The following is a 17,702-nucleotide window of genomic DNA, read 5'->3' as shown; positions in this document are numbered from 1 at the left end:
TGGGGCTGCCGCTTGGCACCTCCCCGGGGCGGGCCGAGGCGGGACTTCGGGCTCCAGGAGCGGGACATGGAGCGCCCGCACGCCTTTCTCTCCGCCCAGCTCTGGCGCTCGCTTGGCGGACGAGGCCGACGCCCCCTAGCGCGCGCGAATTGGCGGCCTCGAAGGGGCGGCGTGGGGTCTCCGCCCACCTCGCAGAGCTGGAGGACACCAGCGGCTCCCTGCAAAACGTGCGGAACAGCACTAGTCTCCGGGGGGGGGGGGGCGAGCGAGCGGGGAGTGGGCTCGGTTCTATCGGGAATAACTTTCCGCTTTCCAAGGGGGCCATAGGAGCCAATCCCCCCGAAAATATTTTGATGGGGGCCGGCGCCGGACCACCCCAAAGTTTATGGGCATTGCCATTCATAGTGTTCTTGCACCTCATCATGTGATCGGTTATGCGGGGCGGGGCTTACCTGCCCCCCCTATATTTTATTCAAGTTGGCACCCCTAGAGGGGGCCCTCAGAGTTTGGAAAAAGATATCCTATTGTGATGATGATCGAGCTCCAAAGTCCTTTCTGTCCGCCCTCGGGGGGGTGAGGGGCTGCCTTTTCAGGGGTGTTGTTTGGAGGGGCTGGTACCCCAGCTGGGTGCGGGGCACTTGGGGTAGCTAGATATGAGAGGACGCGCCGATGTGCCCGGCTTAGGTGCACCATTTCGGAAGGGGGGCACGCACGATATATTATTTCATTTGCTACCTTTCTGTGTCCTGCTTTTTCTTCCACTCCAGAGGGTTTTTCCCAAGCGGGCTCCCGTCCCATCCAGGCACCGACAGACTCAGTCTAGACTTGCTGAATGTTCACTTTACTGCATCTTGTCCCTTCACAACATGCCCTGAGGTCTGATTCCAGCTTCAAACTTCAGTTGCATGTTTTAAAAACAGGATTTGTTGTTTCCTAGCTATCTGATCCTTTGTTCTTTCTTTATTATCCTTTATGATGGCCACAACAACCTTATTAACACAGAATAAACAACCAGGCATACACACGAGAGAGGAGAATGTGAGCACACAAACAGTTAGCATTTCATTTCACTTTATTTTGCCAATAGTTGGCATATAAATTAGAGGGAATCAGCCAGAAACAAGTGTGTTTCTTAATATAGGAACTGGATATAAGAACAGTACCCCCAGTTACCTTCTCTCTTAATTGGAGATGCAGCAACAGGAAAAGCTGCCCCAGGATTTCAGCTTTTCTTACAGAGGACTGCCAGTGAAAAGGCAGGAATGGATGAGGTTAGATATCTGATGCCTTGTTGGCTCCCTAAACCAGCATCAGAGGAAGATATGCAGGTGGGAGGGAGAGCCTACAGGTTTGCCAGGGCTCATGTTTCCCTGGAAATGCTTGCCTCCTAATGCTAGCTCTATGGGGACCAGCTGTGGATATTCAGGTGGGTGCTGGGGGGGGTGCATCTTCTACGGTAAAACACTGTATTATTAACCCACATGCTGTGCCTTGGCCTTTAAAACAGACTCTATAGAGACCTAGTTTAACAAACACACATTGCAGAAGATTCCCCACCCCATTCAGTAAGTTGTTACTGTATCTTTAAGAGGAATATACTCTTAAGAACAAGCCAGCTAAATCACCACACTGAATTTAGAGCTTCATGTTGAAGACATGGTACCACCAGGAGTGAAATACATGGTTGTGGGAAGGCACTTTGGAATATTTGAAGCTAACACAACAGAGCCTTTCCTTTCTTGCTGTACTCAAACCTGTTTTAAAGTGCCACTCTCTGTTCTTCCCTGCTCACTCTCCTGATGCCTCGGCCATTGTTTATTATCACATTTTATCTGTTTCCTTTATTTAAGCCTCTGTTGATGTTTTAAACCCCAGTTTTTAAACCTGTCTTGTTCCCTCCCCTCCCCTGACTTCATGCAATTCCAGGATTGTGATGTGGCACAATAAATCCTCCAAAGAGGGCTGATAGTGATGACAGCCTTACATTTTTATGTATATAGGAAGAAGATATACATATATATACACACAGAGAGAATTATACATTGAACTATGGCTTTTGGTGTGGTGAGCAACTATAAAATACGTATTTGAACAATGCCAGCTAGGGTTATGTGGTTCCAAACTACCTGCTGCTATTAAACACTAAAACATAATGTAGCATTTCCTGAAGTAGTTACGCAAGTTCTGCTCCGGGGGCTTTGCTGGCAATGGGAGTTTATTGACCAATTGGATGTTTTACAGATAAGACAGGTGGAAGGAAGAGCTGCTGCCACTACTGTGTGGTGTTATAAACCTCACCACTTTCACTTCCTCTCTAAATTGCCAGACAGCTGTTCTTGGGGGGTTCCTGCCCTCCATGACCAGAGACTAGATCTACAATGCATTGATGGCACAGCAAGTATGACTGTTACTGCAAGTATGACTGTTACTGAAGATGTCACTTGATATTTTTATGGTATTTTTATGTAAGATATCTGTATACTACAATTCCATCAAGTATATCTGGAGTAGTTTAGTATTAAGATGATCCTGCTTGCTTGCCATGGTATCTAAGATGGTAAGGTGCTACAAGCAAAAACCCCAGCTCACTGAGCACCAGCTGGAGGAAAAGGCCCATGAGAAAAAAGCTGGCCATAAACATTGTATGTCCCCTCTCTGCACATGTATTAATCAGAGCTAAGGGAAAATAGGTTGTCACAAAACAAATCTGAGTGTTTCTTTCCCTTACCAGACACTCCTTCTGTTCTTTGGGACATTAATAATTGCTTCAAGTGAGAGCTGGACCATAAAGAAGGCTGATCACTGAAGAATTTATGAGGAATTTATGCTTTTGAATTACGGTGCTTTTGAGAGTCCCATGGACTGCAAGAAGATCAAACCTATCCATTCTGAAGGAAATCAACCCTGAGTGCTCACTGGAAGGACAGATCCTGAAGCTGAGGCTCTAATACTTCGGCTACCTCATGAGAAGACTCCCTGGAAAAGACCCTGATGTTGGGAAAGATTGAAGGCACAAGGAGAAGGGGACAACAGAGGACGAGATGGTTGGACAGTGTTCTAGAAGCTACGAACATGAGTTTGCCCAAACTGCGGGAGGCAGTGGAAGACAGGAGTGCCTGGCGTGTTCTGGTCCATGGGGTCCATGGACACAACTAAACGACTAAACAACAACAACAACCTTGGAGGGAGTAGCTTGAGGATGTTTCTACAAAGCAAGGGTGTTCTTTATCGCCCTTATTCTTCAGAATCCCTTTGCCATGGCTGTCAGAAAATATATACTGTATACATCATCAAGTGATAACTGTACAGGGGAAGGAACATCTTACCAATATTTTTGTGAATGATGTGGCAGTAATATTATCAAATGCCATACACACAACTTCATATATTAGGAAGTAACTCGATTTATAAGAGGTGGCAGGCCTAAAATTAAGTATAAAAATGCAGAACTATGTATCAATATTGCTACCAAAATTCAAACAAATCCAGCAAAGTCTAGATGTTCCAATTTGCCATAAACAATTTAAATATTTGTGAATAATCATTCTTTTTTAAAAAGTAAGTTTGTTTAACTCTACTATTGGGCACATCAAGGGGGGATTTTTTTAAATTGAGAAAGAAAATTAAAATATTGGGTGTCATCTCTGCTGTGAAAATGAAGTCTACCCAAACTTATTTCAATTCATGCTCATTTAGATTCCTGCAGGAAAAGCCAGTGGTGGGGCAGAGCTGCAGTACCCCCCCCCCCGCCCAACAGCAGCATCACTGCATTTTTCCGGGGGGTGAATAATGGGATTATAAATAACATGAAAATACCAGCATGTGTCCAGCACACTGTGGACGTGTGTGGTTCTTTTGGCTAGAAGCTGAATTCCAAGGAAAGCAATATTTGTCTCTGCTTCTCATATCCTGAGGGTGTGCTTGACAGGAAGTCAGCGTGGTTTATGGGAAATGGTGACACAGGTACTTGTCCAGAAATACAACTCAACGGCTGTGCAGGGAAGCAGGAATTAGTTTTCCGGTAGCTGGTTTCAGCTTCCTAATAGGATCTTTGAAGTACGGTATCTTTTCTCTACCAATCCCACCCTCCAACGGCTTTTAAGTCCCATTATGTTCTATCAGTGCACATCATTCCATTGGACTGCAGCTATTCTTTTAAGGAATGTGGTTAATTGATCAACTTTGAAGTTACAGGAGCCTGAGTTGACTTGCCCCACCCCTTAATCTCAGGTGTCAGTTTTCGAAATCCTGGCTCAATTTAAAACAGGTAATTTGGTTTCAAAGGAAGAATGGGAGCACATTCTGAAGCATGCTCCCGATCCTTCCTAGCCTGCCCAGTTTGAATTCAACTTTGACTGCAAAAGCAGAATCTTCCTTTGAACAAACCACACCTGTGAAAGAAGAATGGGAAGTGTGCAGTAATTTGACATGTTTCTCTCTCTTTGCAATTGTAACACCAGCTGGAAAGGAAGATTTGGGAGCACATTTAAGAGTGCACTGCTGGTCCTTCCTTTTCATATTTGCTCTGCAGGTTCGGTGAGGTTAGGTGATGCACAGGTGTGTGTGGTTTAGCCCAAACTACGGTATGCTGTGGGCCAAAGTGGGAGGCCTGGTGGACCAGAGGTTTCTCACTACCAATTTAAAATGACCCAAGGAATGGTGTTAGGAGGTGAGCAGCTGCTGTAACTGGTAAAATATTATTGATAAGGAGATTACTATTCACCATTTTAGAGGTTTATGTAAACACTACTAGACTGGATAGTACTTTTGTTTTCAGTTTCAATATTGTTAACTTAATATGAGTACACACTTATATATGCTTGGAGCATGATTACCTGTATTTCTCTTACTGCAATTTTATAAATGCATAGTATTTACACCAGCCTGTAAATCAGCCTTGACGCATCTAAGATGAGCAAAGAAACATCTCCAGTTAGCTCATCACATGGTTATGAACCATCCATAAGAAACAGCTACTCAGGGCAGGAATTCTTTAATCATTTGTGCATGGTGATGAAGGTTTGGAAAGTTTTCCATTTTTAGAAATGAATTTTCATAAAATTCATTAGCAATGGGCCAAGCACTCCCCAGGCAGGTTAAAGGCTATTCAATGTTGCCATGTGCTGTTCCCCTGTTGAAGAAGGCGGTTGCTAGTGGGCCAGCACTCATAATTTTGTTGTTGTTGTTTGGATTTTTCATCTAGTCCTTCCTTCAAAAGGTGGAGGTAAACAAATAATAATAACAACAACAATAGTTATTTATTTATACCCCATCAATCTGGGTGGGTTTCCCCAGCCACCCAACAGAATATGATCAAAACCATACAAAGCTTTTTGAAATTTTTAAAAACAAATAAATATTTTCACAAGTAAATAATTTCAGAGCTGTGGGCAGTGACATCCTGCTGTTGATGTTCCACCTGTGATATGTATGTAGATCTATTCTGGAAGATCTCCAGCACCATTGTTGCTCCCACCAACCTCAGCCTCCCTTCAATCAGCCTCCACCGACCTGCTTTTGTTACTTAAAACCAATACAGGGTGTAGCACTGCCTTATCAGCTTCCTCCTCCTTAGTCTCAGTGTTTCCCTTGTAGATCTCAGCAAAGGGGAAGACCTGCTGTTGGGCTCCACCTGCTGTTGGCCTTCTGCCCTACCAGTCTCAGTGGGCACCAGCCACCATTGTCTCACACCTCCAGGGAGGGCCAGAAACAACAGGAGCCCTGAGGCTGGCACAGTAATTTCTCTCCCACTGGATTCAACATGAGGCCAGGGAGGAGAAGGAAAATGATCACCCTCCCGCTCTGGCCACAGCCAGCCAGCAAGAAGCGTTCCGGATGTGGCAATTGCTCTACCATGGACTCAACCACAACCTCCCTTGGATTGATCTCATGATGAGTAAACAAATGCAATGGATATAGTACTAATCAAAAGTTTTCAAATCCGGCTGCAGAGTTTTCAGTGCCTTCATTTCCCCCCTCAAAATTCTAAATAATATAAAGGAAATATATGATGTTAGCAAGTCTTACAATCATCTGGTTAACTACAATAACAAGTCCCCCCCTCTTTTTTGTAATGAACACAATTATCTTGGTTGTTTTCTTCATGGGTACTATTTCTTATTTCTTCTTCTTTTTCGTGTCTTACCTTGCTCTGTGCACTTGTAATTTTGTACTTTTTATTTTTCAATAAAGAATAAAAAACCCCAATGATTTTCCAAGTGCTCCAATGAAAATCCAACCAACACTTTAAATCTGTTTGAATGTATCATTTAAACAACATGTAGTGCACTTTATTGATTTTATTTCCTATTCAATTATTTCAGTAAAAAACTTTTGGGTACTGGGGAAAAATCCAATCATATGGTGTACAAATTATTATCCTTTTTTTAAAGTGTGAAAAAATATATAGTAGTTCAGATCCCTTATCAGTTTAAGGAAGCAGAAAACTTTCACGAAAATTTTATTAAAAAATTCCTTCAGTAGCACCTTAAAGACCAACTAAGTTTTTATTTTTGTATGAGCTTTCGTGTGCATGCACACTTCATCAGATACACTGAAACAGAAGTCACCAGACCCTTCAGAGGGTGGGGGTGATGGGAATGGGTGATGGGCTGATAGGAGTGGTAAACCTGTTGATGACTGTTAACGACTGTTAATGACTGCAATTGGTCTTGCGGGGTGGGGGGGGAAGCTTGCATGAAAGGCTGCTGCTTCCTTTCCTTCCCTATTCCTTCACCACCTCCTCTACCTGCAAGGGCAAATTTTATTTTTAATACAGCTGTTTTGTGCAAGATCTCTTCTGTGCAAAACAGCTGTTTTAAAATTTCAAAAACAATGATACTGGGAGCATGCATCATGGGCATAGGCAGGGGGCAGGGGGGGCAGTTGCCCCCCCCCCAGAAGCAAAAGGCTGAGGGGTGCAGCGTAGCGGCCCCAGGCTTACGCTCCCCGTGCGCCTCTGGAGCTTCGCGTCGGGAGTGGGAGCCTGGGACCGTCTCCTCGGAAGAGCTGAAAGGCGCAGGCCATGTAGCCCCGCCCACATTCCCGCTGTGGCCCCTCCCCTCCCATGCCTTGGTCCCGCCCCTTGCCCCCCTAATTTTGATCCTGGGTACGCCCCTGGCATGCATCCTTCCCTATCAGCTGATGGAAGCAAAATGGAAGTGGGATGATGGTAATAGATGGCACCAGAGAAACATGTCGAAGGCCCATCCACACAATGTGCTCCAGGTGCATTCAGAATCAGGAAACAAACAATTTTATATTGAAATTACTTTCCCATTTTAGATTTCACCTTAATCATGAAAATCCAAGTTTAGTGTTGAAGAACCGTAGGCTGTCAGTTGAATGGGGAGAACATCATGTGGGCAACGCCCCAAAACCAAGGCACACGCAGCTTCAAATCCACACTAAATTCCCATGTGGATGAGCCCCTAGAGTTGCTCTTTCAGGGGATGGTGGATGCCTGGGCTAGCAGGAAGCACTGATGAGAAGCTGGTGATGAAGATCACATAGCCTGAAAGAATTTGAAGGCACTGGCAAAAAGCAGATATTGAAATAAAATCAATTAGGCCATTAGAAGGCATGTGTAGATCCAAAAATGTCTTTTGAAACACCTTTTGTACAAAATAGCTAATTTCTGCTCACTTTGTATGAAACAGTGCATTTCAAAATAGCCAGCTGCTTCCCAAAATGGAAGGGACAGGACTCTTATACTTCAGTCTGCATTTGGCCAATGTCCATAAAATTAATGAAGGCTGAAAGATACGCTAGTAAGGTAAGTTTTATTAATGTTGCCAGAAGTGAAGGGACAGTGCCCTCTGCTGTATACCAAAAGGCCAGCACACCCATGAAAATATGGCCCTTCCAGTCCATTCATAATTCCAAGAGTACAGCAGTTCTTTTGCTTTTCTTCCAGGTTCTTAATATATATTGCATTATTATTATTACAATGGGGGGAAATTACTTTAGCTTTTGGTTTTGGTTTTGGAGCTGCTGTTCAGGATAGTGATTGCTACTTCATTATAGACAACTATTTTCTCATTACTGTAGTGATGACTTTTCTGCTTTCACTCAATATCTCTTGTAAGACCCAATAGACGTCATTGCTCTTTTGCACTTCTAAATTGTAGCTCTCAGTTACCTGAAGCGCTGGTTTGGGAGAATGGTTTTATTCTGTAAAGATCAGTGTGACATGGAACTACGTATTGTTCTTCCTAGTAAACACCTGCCGCTAGTTTGAGTTCACTTGGGGCTACTTCATATGTTGCAAGCATAATTTACAATTCTCCTTTATTGCTCTGATGCATGCAGTTCCTTCCAGTGTCAGATCAGGCAGCCAAACCCTTAGTAAATTTCAGGTGTCAAGATATCTCATGGCCCAGGGTTGAGTTACATAGGCAAGTGCTATGCAACAGAGTTATCAGTGGCATCCTATGTTTTTTAATTGTACATGTTAAAAAAGGCAGCACATGTTTTAAACACAAATTGGGCAGATACTTGCTGCCCAAATGGCACTTCCACTCCACACCACTAGGGCTACCAGTACACTTTCAAAACTCCATTCCAGCATTAATCTGTATTCCACACACCCCTCCCTCCTAGGTGCTTCCTGAAGAGGTTAACACTACCATGCTGCATGTCAGGACCAGATCATGGCTGCAAGGAAGTGACAGACTTCTCCTGCGATTTGCCAGTTCTTTGCCACTTGTTCAGAAGTCCCAAGTGTGGACTGCAGTTGTAGCCACATTTAGAACACCCAGTATACAAATTTCAACTTTTGGGGTTAAAAATAATTATTCCAACTAATCTGCCCGATAACTAACAACATTTAAAAATGTTTGAAAAAATTACCAAAGTGAGAGTTATTTCTAAATATATAATTTGATCGTTTCCATATATTCTTTTATTTCATGTTAAAATGCAACTTCACACACCTTTTAGATCTATAATGCTGCCCCTCCCTTATTAATTTTATACTGCAGTAGGTATATGATCCCCCCCCCAAAAAAACCTTTCGATTGTATTGTTGGCAATAGGTATTTTCAGATGCATGAAAACTTAATTTACAAGATGCTTACATATTATATAGAGATTTCACCATTCTACGGTATGTCGGAGCACCACAACACTCCGGTGTCAGTTGTTTAACATCCCCGCGTAGACGTGATCAGTTAAGGTTACCTGCTAAGGCTCAGAGGTTTTGACACACCCGGGGTAGCGGGGTACACCTGCACCTTGTGCCCTCCCTGCAATGCTGGTAGTGGGTGGGGGAGCCGCGAGAAGCAGAGACGGGCCTACAATGGGTGGCGGCACAGAGGAGGCTTGCAGCGAGCAGAAAGGCGAACTGCTCAAGTTTGCAGCACCGCCGCGCTCGTCGGAGATGCCATGGAAGAACGCCGAGGGCTCCGGCTGAGGCTTTGCTGGTGTTTCCCTTTAAATGGGCCTCGGTGACCCCAAATGACCACCTTACCCGCCCGTCGGAGTTGCAGGCTCTGGCTCCGCCCCGGGCCACCCCCCGCTCCCGCCTCCGGAGAGACCGGGCCCGCTTCGGCCCCTCCGCCAGCTCCGCGCCTCTCGCCGGGAACACGCGCTCTCTGCCAGGGACAGCGCCTCCTCCAGCCGCTGGGGGGCGCGCTGCCCAAGCGCTGCCCGCTCCGGCGATGGCGGCGGAGGCTTCCCCCCGCGGGCAGGGGCCGGACGGGCCGCGCCGCCATATTGGCTGTTGTCCTGTCTGAAAGCAGCAGCAGCGGCGGCGGCGGCGGCGGCGTTAGCGGCGGCGGCGGGAGCAACAGCGGCGTTAGCGGCGGCGGCGAGAGCGCGGCAGCGTGGGGCGCGGGACGAGCATGACTCGCAGGCGGAATAAGGCGGTGGGCGCGGCCGGGGCGCGGCGGGAGCGGGCGGGGGGAGCAGCCCCCCCAGAGCCGCCCGCGCCCCCCGCCGGGCCCGGCCTTCCAGAGACTCCCGAGGCGGCGGCGGCGGCGAGCAGCGCGGAGCAGGGCAGAGCCTCACAGGTACCGGGAGCGCGCGCCCACATCCCGCCCTGCATCCACACCCCTCTGCTGCCCTTAGACCGCTCGCCCCGCATCCATTTGCGGCGCGCGATCCACCCTTCACCCAGAAACCCCGACCGCACACGTCCTCCTGCACGCGGATCGCCCCGATCCACTCATCCACCCGAGGTGCCCCCCGTTCGCCTCCCCCCACTCCCCGCCCCCGCCGACTGGGATCGCCCTCCTGGATGCGGTTCCCGCAGCACATTGCACGAGTGCCACCAGACATCCAGCAGCAGCACCCAGTGTGCGCCGTGCAGTCACCTCAAGATCCACCTTGAATCCAAGCTGTCTAGATCATGACCTAGGCTGTGTGGGGTGTGTGTGTGGCTCGCTCTCTCCCTATCCCCCCCTTACACTGAAGCCACCTGCTTCCCCCACATCCAGCGTCCGTCAGGCCCAGATCCTCACCTCTGTTCATGTCAAGCCCTCTCTTCATCTGCCCACCCCCTTGTTACATCCAGCACTCAAATCTACTCTAGTCCAACCACAAATAGTCCCACATCCACAATCCTTATGTGCTCTACTTACCGATACCCCTTCAGTGTGCTGTGGCCACCTTTTTGCTTGCATGCAACAGTCATTGGACATTTATAGTCCACCCTAGCCTGCAGAAGGCTGCTAGACCAGGTCCCCTTCTCCTTTACTTAGGAAAGCACCATTCCATATGTTGGATGCACCACCAATTCTATAGCTTTTGGTGCTGGAGCACCCACACATTCTGTGCTTGCTGCATCTTTTCAGGCTTCTTGTTGCATCTTCCTCAGATGTAGAAAGACAGGCCTTCCCCTAAATACTAACCAGTATTTAGCATATACAGCTTTATCTTCTGTTTGCATTTTGAGCATTTCCATTTCATTTGCTCCCCTTGTCGGGCTGAAAACTGAGTGGGGCCTTGCCCTGCGACCATGCTGTATCTTGTCCTTCAGATTGTGCCTGGGCCTGTTTTCAGATATATGCATGTGTCCCTTCCCAGTAGTAGGTAGGGGGTGGCAGCCAACTGAATATTTGTGCAGTCTACATTTCTACTAAACAAGAAAGCAGAGTATGGAACTATTGCTGTTTGCTCAGATGAACTAGCACCATAGAATTGTAGAGTTGGAAGGGACCATGAGGGTCATCTAGTCCAACCCCGTGGAATGCAGGAATCAACACATGGCCCCCATCCAATGTGTCTTGCAAGAAGGCTGCCTTGGAAGGGTAAGGGCAGATGTGTGGACAGAGAACATATGAGACTAATGGCAGACAGCACTGCCCAGTGTACACCACAGAAGGTCGCTGTGTAAGTGATGCTCTGCCCTCCAAGAGGAACTGAGTTTCTCCAGCTGGGTGTTGGTATTTGGCTGAATTTGCAGAGCTTTGCTGAGTTACTGTGGGACAATTGGACAGGAGCTGTGCTGCAAGCAGAATACAGTTTGAGCCAAGGAAAGAGCTAGAACCTGGCATGGACAGAGGAGGATGTTCAAAATCCAGTCCAGTGTGCCTCTTGGTCCTGAGTCTGCATAGGTAACAGCTACCCTTATGGGAACTGGGGAAACTGTTCCTATCTCTGTACTGTTAGCCATGTACGCTGAGGTGGCAAATCCTCAGGACAGCTTTGTGTTAACTAAGGATTGTAGAATTAGCCTTCTGGGAAGCCAGGCTGCTGTTGGCAGACAGCAGACCTGCTGGAGACTCAGCCAGAGTTACACAGAATATGTGGAAGTGGGGGCTTGTCTACAGACTGTGCCAGTCGGCAAGGCATTTTCAGCCTTTTTCAGGGGGCGGGGCAGGGAGAGAGTGCTCTTCTTGTTTGCACACCTGTTTTTTAGCATGGCTAACAAGCCATTTGGTGGGTGAACCAGGCACAGTGGCAAATTTGTCCCTGGATAGGATACAGTGCACCTAGACTGGCATTTGTCTGGCCCAGGATAAAAGAATCCCAAACTATCGTCATACAGAGTTGCTAGCAAGCAAGCATGTCGCCAGTCGCAGGAGAGCAGTCAACGTTTTTTGTCTGATGGTGTCTCCTAGTCTTTTGCCTGCAGTGGGAATGATTAGAGGTAGTTTCCCTCCATGAAAGTTTGTGTCTCATCTGCCCCAGTCCTCAAGTTATGGACAAAAAGGTATGGGGTCCCTAGGGAAAGTCATAAGTCCGCACCCCCAACTTCCCCTGCTTTTAACCACACCACGCCTCTGTGTAGCCTTTCCCCCCCCTCTCGGTTTTTAAACTTAAATTGATAAAATTATATCATTACAGTTTTAACAAAATTCACCCAATTTGTCTGTTACATCATACTTTGAATCCCTTTTTAGTTGTGTAAAAACTGGCTGAGGGGGTTAGCATCAAATAAAGAGAACTGGGGCCCCTCTAGGCTCCCTGTAATTCAAGCATTGATCTGCCCCCTTCCCGCAAATATGCCAACTTCATTAGTCAGAGATGAGAGGATTAGAAATATCACATAAATGAGCACCACAATAGACTATGATGTGTTATAGCAGGGTTGGGAATTGGTTGGGAGTGCTTCCCTTGCTGCTTATTAGAGCATGTATTCTCTACGGAGAACTGGGTTTAAGAGGCTAGCACATAAGTGTGTAACAGATAAGTTAGTCAGGGTGCAACACAGCAGCTTTGAGAGTTGCCATCTGGGGAGAGGAGTGCTGTTTGTCTGTCTTGTCTATACCAAGGATGGCCAACATCCATGCCGTATGAGATGCACAGGGCAGAACTTCTTGCCTCATGGCACTCCTCTCACATGCCTCTGAGACAGTGTTTCTCAAACTTGGGTCCCCAGCTGTCGTTGGACTACAACTCCCAACATCCCTAGCTAGCAGGACCAGTGGTCAGGGCTGATGGGAGGTGTAGTCCAACATCAGCTGGGGACCCAAGTTTGTGAAACACAGCTCTAAGATAAGGTGTGCTAATATGCTAGGGAGTCACTCTCGGCTTCTTGGTTTCCTTTGGTAGACGGACCTGTCACACTGAAATAAAGAACTTGACTTTCCCAGCCTCACTTTTCATTTTGTTGATAGAAGAACAGCTCCCCTGGCCAAGATGCTGGGGTAAGGGACAATAAGGTCATGACTGGGGGCTGGGATCTGGTCCTTGAGCATCTCAGCCACTTCACCCCTTGAATCCACCCCTACCCCCACACTCAGTAACTTGCTCATATGTGTAGTTGCTCATCTTCCACAGTTGTGGAAGATGCACCTTGAAGCAGCCCTGTTATTTACACTTCCAAGGGTCTAATGCTAGCTATGACTTTCAAGGCAGAAAATGCTTCCAGGATCAACAGGTTCATGCAGAGGATATTTGAGCATCTTCAGGAGATAAGTTCAGCAGTAGAAGCCAGTGGAAAAGGCTTAGCGTTGGAACAGTCAGGTACTGGCTAATACAAAACTATTAGTTAAAACCCATTATGATTCACTGTAATCAGTTTTATAATTATGTGATTTCTATGTTTCCGGTATTTGGGACACAAAATAGTAACTGGAAAGACCAGCTTGTTGCTGGCTTAAGAGCAATTGCTATAGTGGCTTGGACAGAGCTGTTACTCTTACTGTCCCAGTGTAATGAAGTGTGATGCAAACTTGCAGTGGAAACTTAAGCACAGAGCAGGCTTCCAAATCCAGTTTAGAGAGGTAGTCTGGGAACAAAGACCGAAAGACCCTTTTAGTTACATGCAGTGTCTGAAGTACCTACCGGTATGTATTGCAAATAAATCAGAGAGCATTGTTGATAAATGAACAAAAAGCAGCAGCACCTGAATTCTGAGAGGAGTTACTGTTCAGTGATTCAGAGAATCACTGAATCAAAAGTTCCATACTTTCTGCTTCTTAACTAAATCTCACATATCCAGCCACGAAGCTTCAATCGGCTGATATGGGAAACCTTGATGGAAACTCCAGAAGAGCTTTCTGGTATGTGTAGTTCTACTGCAGGTTAACCTAAGCCCCAGAAAGGGAAGGCTGAGGTGCTGAGCGCATTAGCATAGATTTGTGCCTATGCTGTCCTTGCCCTGCCTGAATCACAGAGCCTTTGTTCCAAGCATTAAATGAGGGTACATAAATAGTTCCAATTGGATAGTATCCTAGCAAGTTTTGTTAGAAATATCATCTAGCTTTTATTTTGTGCTTTCAGGTGTTTAAATGACTTTACATTGTTTCATTTACTCTAACAAGTGCTTATTCATCTAATCAGAGTCTTAATGCTTGAAGCAAAGCAGAAATGTGGGGAGTTGGAGAAGACAAACAGTAGGCAGCCTATTACTTAAGGATGCTACAAGTGTTCTGCAAAAGGGACAGTGCAACTAGCTACATGTAAACTTTTCAGGATAGCTCTAGGGAGATTTTAGGATAGCTTTTCTGTTCTCTGTTGGTTCCTGCAGCACAGCTAAAACTTCAAGTATGTGCATATGAATTGGGCGTATGCAGCTGTACCTACATGTGCACACACTCTCCTTTACAGTTTGCAGGCTTCTGCAGCAAGTTGGAAACTGGCCAGCAGCAAACTGGAAGGCAATGGTTGCCATATACACCAAATGGGACAGAGCTGCTATGCCTTAAAAAAGCAGTGTGGCAAGGAGAATCCACAGGTGTATCTGCTTCCACTACCGCACTAAGAGAAACAGTACCTAGTGATCATCTCCCTTTTATATAGTTTTTCAAGGCACCAGAGCCTGGAGCCTGCAGTTAAACCAACAGCCCCACTTCAATACAATGAGGCAAGTTTCTCTTGTCCACTCATTTCTAAGCAATTAGGAATGTACTAGCGGAGCTGACCTTCACAGCACTTGTTCGGGAGCTGCATGGAGGGTAACTTACAATAGTCTAATTAAAGTAATTAAAAAGAAAGTTAGTCCTCCAAGCAAAAACGACAGGGATGCTGCCAGGCAGCGCACCAGAGCTAGTATTGTACAAGTTTTGCGAGACAGACTACTAGTAGTAACGCCTCGAGTTCACAAAGTGGGATTTAGACTTGCCACAAACACTTATGGCTGGGCTGGCATGCTGACATACCTGTCCATAAGTTGGTGTTGCTTAGCACAGCAGCCAGATTTCTTTAGTTTGACTATACAGAGTGCATTAAGATCTTCCCTGCCTTTGATGTTGACTTTCTGCACTTCTCAGTCACAACTGTCAGCAGTTAGATTCTATGATGCCACAAAAGATTGCCATAATAATCCAAGTGTATTGTTTAATGTTGTCTTTTTGCGGCTGGTTTTTATTAGCACTTGTCTAAACCACACAGCCTAGGGCTTGCTGATCAGAAGGTTGGCGGTTCGAATCCCCATGATGGGGTGAGCTCCCATTGCTCGGTCCCTGCTCCTGCCAACCTAGCAGTTTGAAAGCATGTCAAAGTGCAAGTAGGTAAATAGGCGGGAAGGTAAACGGCATTTCCGTGCGCTGCTCTGACTTGCCAGAAGCGGCTTAGTCATGCTGGCCACATGACGTAGAAGCTGTCTGTGGACAAACGCCGGCTCCCTCGGCCTATAGAGCAAGATGAGTGCCTTAACCCCAGAGTCATCTGCGACTGGACCTAATGGTCAGGGGTACCTTTACCCTTACCTTTACCTAGAGGCTCAAGGGATGCACGCGGGTGGCCCTGTGGGTTAAACCATAGAGCCTAGGGCAGGCATCCCCAAACTGCGGCCCTCCAGATGTTTTGGCCTACAACTCCCATGATCCCTAGCTAACAGGACCAGTGGTCGGGGAAGATGGGAATTGTAGTCCAAAACATCTGGAGTGCCGAAGTTTGGGGATGCCTGGTCTAGGGCTTGCCGATCGGAAGGTTAGCGGTTTGAATTCCCACGACAGGGTGAGCTCTCGTTGCTCGGTCCCTTCTCCTGCCAACCTAGCAGTTCGAAAGCACGCAGTGCAAGTAGATAAATAGGTACCGCTCCAGTGGGAAGGTAAATGGCGTTTCCGTGCGCTGCTCTGGTTTACCAGAAGCGTCTTAGTCATTCTGGCCACATGACTTGAAAGTTGTACGCCAGCTCCTTTGGCCAGTAAAGCAAGATGAGCACCGCAACCACAGAGTCGTCCGCGACTGGACCTAACGGTTAGGGGTCTCTTTACCTTTACCTAGAGGCTCATGGCAATTTCTGGAAAACTATGGAGTTGTCTTTATCCATCTCCTGGCTTCATTTCCCATTGTACCAAACCAGATCCTGTCCATCCCATCTTGAGATTGGGGCAGCCAGACAGTTTTTGAGAACGTGAACTAACAAAACTACTTAACAAACCACCTCCTCCTCCCCAGATTCAAGTATCAGTTGCAGTCTTGTTACCCAGGGCCATGATCCAGCGGTGCATTAACTGGAGTTATTTTTGTATGTTTCTTTTCAGCAGCTGTCACACTAAGTCAGTCTTGCAGTTTGCAACTGCCTCTTGGTGGACACCCAAATGGCCAACTGCACACTAGCCATAGCATACTGTACAAGATCACCACAGTGCTATGCTGAACCCAAAGCCACATGCTGGGAGCTGGATGTGTCTTTCTGCTCTTTCGCATTACGAACCCAGTGGTGCCAACACTAGAAGAACAAGTAGACATAATGTTTAAAGGCTTCACATTGTGACATTTTGTTTTGCAGAAGTTACGCCATGAAGGCGACACACTTACTCTTCCCCTTCCTAGTGTTAGGAAGCTGCTGGTGCTCCAGCAGGATTCTGGAGTGATCTTGCAATTGGATATCTAGGAGTGCAGGAAGGTGCTGTATACAGAAGCAGACCATTGTCCCACCCAGACTATTGTCCCATTGTCCATACTGACTGGCTCAGTTCTTCAGGGTTGCAGACAGCAGACACTTCCAGTCCTACCTGGAAATGTCAATGATTGAATCAGGGACCTTCTGCATGTAAACAGAAGCTCTACAACTGAGATACAATCCTTCTCAAAGTGTTGGTGCTGACCTTTAAAGCCCTAAACGGCCTTGGCCCAGTATATATGAAGGAGCATCTCTACCCCTATTGTTCACTGAGGTTCAGCTCCGAGGGCCTTCTGACAGTTCCCTCACTGCGAGAAGTGAGGTTACAGGGAACCAGACAGAGGGCCTTCTCAGTAGTGGCACCCTAACCCATCAGATGTCAAGGAAATAAACAACTATCTGACTTTTAGAAGGCATCTGAAGGCAGCCCTGTTTAGGGAAGTTTTTAATGTTTGAAGTTTTATCGTGTTTTTAATATTCTGTTGGGAGAGTGGCTGGGGAAACCCAGCCACATGGGTGGGGTATAAATAACAAATTATTATTATTATTATTATTATTATTATTATTATTATTATTATTATTATCATCATCATCCAGAAGTGGCAGAAGACACAAGAAGCCAGAGCAAACAGTGAAAGACCTCAGCGTTTCTTTTCTAGAAAAAGGTGCCAGAACTTGTTGAGCTTTTTTTAAGGGAGAAACCATCGAAAGTTGTTGAGCTTCTCACTCCAGTTGCCTTGCTGCCTGCAGCCTCCATCACTCAACACAGAGTGCCGTGCCGCGCGCCGCCCACAGCCTCTAGCACTCAGCCTCCAGTGACAGGTTGCCGGAACGCACCAAAGAAGTGCCAGAATTTGGTTCTGGTGAGTTCCGGCTGAAAAAAAGCCCTGCCCATAGCAGTCACCTTTGTGTAGCCAGCCACTTACGTGACTGGAAAAATATCCCCTCACCAGGTCCCCCATTT

At 46.7% G+C, this 17,702-nt stretch overlaps 1 protein-coding gene across 2 annotated transcripts in view; it reads left to right on the top strand.

Annotated features, from left to right (window-relative positions):
- Positions 1-9,828: 9,828 nt before the first annotated feature.
- The window catches only part of FAM193B (family with sequence similarity 193 member B), a 33,669-nt gene continuing 25,795 nt past the window's right edge, over positions 9,829-17,702 (top strand). For both annotated transcript variants that reach the window (XM_060271593.1, XM_035105854.2), the window contains exon 1: positions 9,829-10,010. In XM_060271593.1, the coding sequence (XP_060127576.1) occupies positions 9,843-10,010 (168 nt within the window). In that variant the 5' untranslated portion in view covers positions 9,829-9,842. The remainder of the gene's footprint in view (positions 10,011-17,702) is intronic.

This window comes from Zootoca vivipara, chromosome 2, assembly GCF_963506605.1.
Source record: "Zootoca vivipara chromosome 2, rZooViv1.1, whole genome shotgun sequence".
In the NCBI taxonomy this organism is placed as follows: Eukaryota; Metazoa; Chordata; class Lepidosauria; order Squamata; family Lacertidae; genus Zootoca; species Zootoca vivipara.
This window is presented reverse-complemented; position numbering and strand designations above follow the sequence as displayed.